The sequence below is a fragment of the Triticum dicoccoides genome, chromosome 5B, assembly GCF_002162155.2.
Source record: "Triticum dicoccoides isolate Atlit2015 ecotype Zavitan chromosome 5B, WEW_v2.0, whole genome shotgun sequence".
Lineage (NCBI taxonomy): Eukaryota > Viridiplantae > Streptophyta > Magnoliopsida > Poales > Poaceae > Triticum > Triticum dicoccoides.
In genome coordinates this window covers 131,390,805-131,397,857 of record NC_041389.1, presented here as the reverse complement: position 1 = coordinate 131,397,857, position 7,053 = coordinate 131,390,805, and the positions used below count along the sequence as shown (strand labels likewise).

General features: G+C 47.2%; 1 protein-coding gene across 1 annotated transcript; it reads left to right on the top strand.

Annotated features, from left to right (window-relative positions):
- Positions 1-2,689: 2,689 nt before the first annotated feature.
- LOC119307805 (transcription factor JAMYB-like) lies at positions 2,690-4,726 on the top strand. The gene is made up of 3 exons (XM_037583890.1): positions 2,690-2,982; positions 3,113-3,242; positions 3,929-4,726. Exons 1-3 carry the CDS (start codon positions 2,769-2,771, stop codon positions 4,419-4,421), a joined length of 837 nt encoding a protein of 278 aa, XP_037439787.1. The 5' UTR covers positions 2,690-2,768; the 3' UTR covers positions 4,422-4,726.
- Positions 4,727-7,053: the final 2,327 nt, after the last annotated feature.

The window sequence follows — 7,053 nt, the reverse complement described above, 5'->3', positions numbered from 1 at the left end:
TGTCAGTTGCATCGGCACCATGGGACGGATGTCGGTGCAAAGCCTCTCCACATATCGAGTAAGATAGTACTCTCTCTGTAAACTAATATAAGAGCATTTAGATTATTAAAATAGTGATCTAAACATTCTTATATTAGTTTATGGAGGAAGTAATAATTAAGGATGGATAGTCTCGGAATAAGCAAATAAATGTATAAATAACCAACTCGAATCGTGCAATGTAATCGGCCGCAGAAGATTTTTTGAAAGAAATTGTGTAAAACGGGTGATTAGCAGCTGATGGCGATCGCGTCCGAACCGTGTGCAATGTAAAGTAGCAAATGACTACCAGTTGAATTCAGACAATTTCTTTAGAACCGGTTGGAGCCACACGGATGCAAACCTAGCAAAATTTAGAGAAGCCATAGGTACTCAATTTTTGCCCTGAATCCCAAAACATCTGAAAACATTGATCGCACAAGGTTTTCGAGAGGGGAGATTTTTGCTTGAAATTGTGGAAATCCGATGGAGGGGTGGACTTGCCCAGTCCCGACTGGTATTTGACTAGCATGTGTAAAAGGAGAAGTGCACGGAGCAGCGGCTTGCAGACGTTGGCCGGGGTGGACAATGAAGCGAACACCGGTGCCAATCCTTGTGGTTGTGTATCGATGCCGTGGTGCGTAGACCCAAGAGGGTTGCCCGCTGCATTTGCGCCGGTGCCGATGTGGCCCCAAAGAGACACTCGTGGTGCTGATACACCGGCCTCACTCGATAACCATTCTCTAAACGCTGCCCGCCGGCATTGTTAAAGCTCGGTGACCGCGATAGCGAGTTGCTCCATGCACTACTCTAGATCCGACCGCCACTTGACCAGATCATCGAGCTTGGCGGTCTGTGACTTGACCGCTGACATGTTTTGGTGCCCAGGTTGGAGCGGATCTCTTCGAGAGACGAAGAGAGCTTGTCGAGGTAGTCCTTGAATGATGGATCCATGGCTTCGATCTGATTCCTCACAGGACGCAGGTGTCTGGTCTCGATGAAATTCACCAGCGTCCAAGAACTAAGGGCTCTGTATATTAGATGTTAGCAGCCTAGCAATATCTCTCTCTCTCGATGTATTAAGCTCTAGGAGGAATTTGAGTCTTAGTGGCTATCACAATTAGGGGAGATACACGAATTGGAAAAGAGGAAGGCCAAGAACATAGAGCCGCCTAGCCAAATGCCAACACCATGATCCACTGGATGACTTCACCATCTTCCCTGAGGGGCTAAGTAGGTGATGCCATCGCACCAGCTCACACCCACTCGAGCCCTTGGACCCTTGGGTTCAGTCGTTGCTGACGGATGTGCCGAGCGTCCTGCGAGGCTGCTCTGACGCTTCTAGGTGGCAATTGCATGTCAGATGTGCTGACAATGTGCTCCTCAAAATTCCGAGTGATAGCATGGATTAAGATCAGAAAAACAAAATGAATCTAAACAAGAAAACGAAGTAGAATCAGAGATAACTATGAAAACACCTCTCTGGATTCTTGAATTAAAGTGACTTGTAGGCGCAAGTTTCCACCAATGATGTGATAGCAAAGCTCAAAATTCCACTTATAAATGATGTGCAGGGTGGTGATAAGTTTCCACTAAGAAAATTATATTATCACAAGTTTCCACTAATAAATGCCCATTTCGTATGGATTTAGCTCAAACAGTGCATCCCAGTGACCTAGTAATGAATTGCAGAATTCCGCACATAGCGGCCGATTGAAGGCTCACATCTAATTCTTCCATGTCCTTATTCGTGAGCATTTTAGGATGTATTGGATAGGTGATTCCAGGCAGCCGATCGTTCCATGGCATTCAGCTCTCGGAGGAGTGGCTATGCTTCTCAATTATCACTGGTTTGTTGAAAATGTAACGAACGACTCTGTTTAATGTATGCTTACGAATATTTAACGAGTATAAATGCATATCATCTTTTACTCTCTGATATGGAATAAGAATCTTCCCGGCTAGCCTCCATCCTGGTGATGCTTCTAGCGTCACTGAAGGGCGTGTGGAGGTTTGCCTTCCGTAGATTTTACGGGATTGCGGTCGACATTTGTCTTAAATGGATCCACGTGGATTTAGTCTTCGTTCGTCTTTGTTTGTATATTTACATATTTTACCCTTTCGATCTATGCGTCTCTTCATCGTCGACAGTTGTTGTTCAGGTACGCTTGTCCCGTGCGGTCTTAACACGATGCTTCCCGGCTGTTTACTATAATAAAATTTGCCCGGCTTCGATGAGGGGTGATGATGACGGCAATACGCTTTCGGCTCGCTCAAGTGTTTGTAGTCATTGTTAGATGGTCTACAAACCTAGATGTATTTTTTTTAAGTCTGGTTTTTTTTGTTGTGTTAAAAAAAATACATATACATGCCATCTTTTACGTACGCACGCCGCCTCAATGATGCGGTCCATATCATCCATCTCCGAGCGCCGACCCATGGCCTCAATTGTACGGTGCCCTTGTAGTTGTAGTTGTGAAAATACGTACGCGCGCACGCGCGGAGCGGAGAGGGATGCCTTGCGCCACCCGTCCTCTCTCCCTCCCTGCCTCACACACATTTCACCACGTGCGTATTCTCTCTCTCCCTCGCGCTCACTTTTCTACTTTCTCTTCCCTCTCGCAAACACTATAAAACGACTTCACTACTTGACATCTCCGTCTCTCATTAATCCAACTCTCCAACTTGTCAAGCATAAACTGGCTTAGTCTCCGCCCCTCTCTGTCTCTAGAACTAGAAAAAGGGAGAACATGGCGTCATGGTCATCGTCGTCCACGCAGCGGAGCAGCGGCACGACCATGCCGTGCTCCGTGGTAAAGCTCGACGACGACCTGCTGCGCCATGAGGAGGAGGCCGCCGAGGAGATCCGCCGCGGCCCGTGGACCGTGGAGGAGGACCTCACACTCGTCAACTACATCGCCGACCACGGCGACGGCCGCTGGAACTCCCTCGCCCGCGCCGCTGGTACGTCCTCGTGCAGCCGCCGCCGACGATGCACCGTCCTCCGGCCATGCAGATTGACTTTTCAACTGATTCTTGATTTGAGCCTGCTCTGAAGTATGAACTGACCGTGGATCCATGCATGCTGGTGCAGGGCTGAAGCGGACGGGGAAGAGCTGCCGGCTGCGGTGGCTGAACTACCTCCGGCCGGACGTGAAGCGCGGCAACTTCACCGCCGACGAGCAGCTGCTCATCCTCGACCTCCACTCCCGCTGGGGCAACAGGTAATTACCAATAATCAAACGTCGCATGTCATGCACACCGTGCATACAGTAGTAACCGGCCAGTACAGCCAGCTAGCTCCAAGTCCAACCTAGCTAGCTAGCTTGATGTGGACTAGCTTGCACGTCAAATCAAATTGAAAGCCTCCAGCTAGCTCCATCGGATGGCACACTTCAGATTGTACAAGTCTTGCTACCTAAACGGGAATAGGATGCATATGGGTTGCAGCATGGCCACATGCACCATATGCCTATGCCTTTCTCTTTCACCTCACATACGGTACATCAAAGCTGCACGCCTCTTCTATCTTCCTCTTCTCCAAAGATTTGGAGAGTACTACCAATCTAGCTGTCTCTAATTATTGCTTCCTGAGATTTCATGTTTTTTTTTCAAACTAGTTATTCATTTCTAATTCTTAGCTAGCTAGATATGTTGATAAATTGATTATAGTTCATTCTCTCCACACGTATGTAGTGTATATCACACACTCTTGCTAGAGTTAGCGAAAAATAACTTACTAAATAGAAGTATTAATTAGACTCCACGTACTAAATTATCCTTTGCTAATTAATGTAAAAAAATATTGCCCATTCCCTCCCAAAAAAGATGCCGCAATTAATTAATTTTCTTCATGCACCATGGATGTTTCCCTAATTGCATTTGCCCCTTTTATTCTTGTACATGAAAGGTGGTCCAAGATAGCTCAACACCTTCCTGGGAGGACCGACAACGAGATCAAAAACTACTGGAGGACAAGGGTGCAAAAGCACGCCAAGCAGCTCAACTGTGATGCCAACAGCAGCAAGTTCAAGGATGCCATGAAGTATCTATGGATGCCTCGCCTCGCTGACCACCACCTCCAGCAAGCATCTACAGTTGGTGATCATCTTGTGCCTGGGCTACCGACGAGCTACATGGAGAGCTCCGGCATGGTGACATCATCGTCCGACTCTTTCGCATCGGAGTCATACGATGGAGCACGCTGCACGAATGCGAGCGTAGGAGAGATGATACAGGGTGGGGATTGGGTGCAAGAGCAGAATCAAGGGTTTTGGCCTGAGTCAAACCAGACTTTCCAGCTTCAGGACTCGGAGTTGTCTGGATGGGTTCAAGGGTTCTCCGAGTCTGAGAGCCTCGCTGAGAATTTTTGGAGTTTGGAGGACATTTGGAAGATGCAATGATTTATGTTCTATATATGTTGGAAAAGGGTACGTGCATATATACGATTTATGGTCGGCATGGTGGTGTTGAATTAGATGCGTCACTTCTATGGAGAAAAAACTAGAGTTAATTAGTTTATTCTAACTTGAAAAGTCACTATTTTATATAAAAGTGATTAAAGTTCTTTTGGTTTCTTTTTTCCTTTTTTGGTCACTTGTTCATTTTTTCCTCATACCGACTTTGTTGTCCGAGAGGTTAAAGGGATGGAGTATTCCGCATGATTTGTAATGTTACTTACAAGTATGCAAATGTACAAGTGCACAAATGATTGGTATTGAAACTTCTGTGCACTCATACTTATGTGCTAAAATTAGCCTCCAAAGTCCCAACGACTTAATTTCAAGTGTCAGGCCTTTTCACGTGATTGCTTAGGTACTTTCTCTGAAGCGATAAATATGCATGTGGTTCGAGCTATTCGAATTGGTCACCGTTCCGCAAAGGAGGAGGTCCAACATGAACTTGCTAATGTCCCGTGTAAAGTGCCGAATTCCACAGAAAACAACTAGCTGATTCGCGCAAGAATCTGCAGAAAGACCGTGTATTTCAGGACCCTAATTCTCTAAATTAAAAGTTGGTTTAGACGAACTAGTAGCAATACAACAACATGCTAGTATTATATATGAGCATAATTGTATGGGGAATTGTATATAACTATATCTACTGAAACACTACTCCAATAATATATGCTATACGTCTTCTCAGAAAGCAAAAGAAGAAAGAAATATAGTAGCAACACCATACAAGCTAGGGAGAGCAGATTCCATTTACCTCGCCATGCCTTTTATCTCCAAAAGGAAAGGAAGAAAAGGAGGCAAGAAAGATAAGCCACACGTACCACTTTGTCCTTGGATCATTCACACATGACTCCCAAAAGTAAGTGGTGCATATATCTCATCTCTGCATGACCAGCTTGCTTGTACTTCCAAGCTAGTAGCCTCCATAGATTCTCCAAATCATTTGTCCAATCTCCACTAGCTTTTCTTTCGGCTAGGTACTACATAGTACTACACCCAGGCACCCACGTGGGGAAACTCTCAGCCGTAGCTTTTCTGGCCCCTCGAGGGTTTTCCAGTTTGCACAAGGCACAGGGCATGTGCTAACTGGCTGCAAGAAAAGAACAATCCATGCTAGCTTGCGAGTTGTTGCTAGCTCTCGTCTCACATCTCATGCCCATGAATGGCATGCCTCCATCGACAGATTTGGAAGCAATAAAGCCCCCTTTTACGTGCCGCTCGAAAGCCGTGGCATGCACTGATACAGCTAACTAAAACCCCTAGACTAGATGAAGTTAATGGACGAACCACTTGCTTGTTGAGCGTTGATGGGCAGTTAGGCGCAGTATGTCATGCGCTTGTCTTAGTGTATTTCTCTCTATATACGTTAGAAGCATCACCCATCCACCGGCACCGTAACGTCAACACGTTTAATGTCAATCCAATAAACCTGAACATGGCATCGATCTATGTGCGGGATCCAATGACGGCGGCGACGGTGCATTCTCCCTTGGGTCGTCCTCTCTCGGCTGCTGGCAGACGGTCGCGGGGCTTCAGACCTCGGAGGAGGCAGTGCGATCGGCGGCAGGGCTCGGTGGCCGTTGGAGGGGCGTTGGCGGCGGCTCAGCGGTGCGGCTGGCCAGGCGTCTCATAGCAGTTTTCCATGGATGGTGAATCTGGCGTGGCAATGGGTGAGGAGGCCGCGTAGCTGAGGAGCGGTCGCCTGGTGAGTGGCGGCGATGGGGCTCTCGGGAGAGGGTTTTTTAAGCTTAAAACAAGGACGTCGATAACGTCCACACGTGTGGGCGTCAAGGGGTCTGCTCACACAGTTTGTGTGGTGTTTAAAAGGATCAACCCATACGCCTACATGTGGGGAAAACAAGTAATGCCTACACGGTTTTTTTTTCCTCGCGGTCCCTCTCACATGCCTGTGTGTGGGCAAAATAAATATCACTCACACGGCCGTACATCAGGCCTCCTATCTTATGGTCACGCACGTCCCACGTGACAGTCACCAGCGTCCCCGCAGTTGCCATGGTCTGGACCCTCTTCCATGTTCATTTGACTGCACTTGCCATGTCGCTGAACTACAGTTGCCATGTCGGACAACTACAGTTTCCATGATTGCTCAACTGCAGTTGCCATGTATGGCTTGGTCTATTGCAGTTGCCATGATTTCAAAACTTAGGAGTTGCCACCTACTAACACTAGGCAGTTGAGAGAGTTGCCATGTGCTCACAAGCATGCTAGGGCAGTTGCCATGTAAAAGGAAGACTTACCATCTGCTTACGTGCACGCTATGACAGTTGCCATGTACCATACAAAAACACATGGCAACTCGGGTAAAAGAGAGTTGCATTCTGCTTACGTGCACACTAGGCAGTTGTGTGTATCCTGCAAAACACATGGCAACTGACATGTTCGGGTAAAAAAAAGAGTTGCCATCTGCTTACAAGCACACTAGGGCAGTTGCCATGTATACTGCAAAACACATGACAACTAGCATCTTGGGTGTGGGAGAGGAGACGGGCGTGTGGGCGAGATGGCAAATGCCCACACATCAACCCTTGTGCGTGACGTGTGGGCGAACTGCTAAACG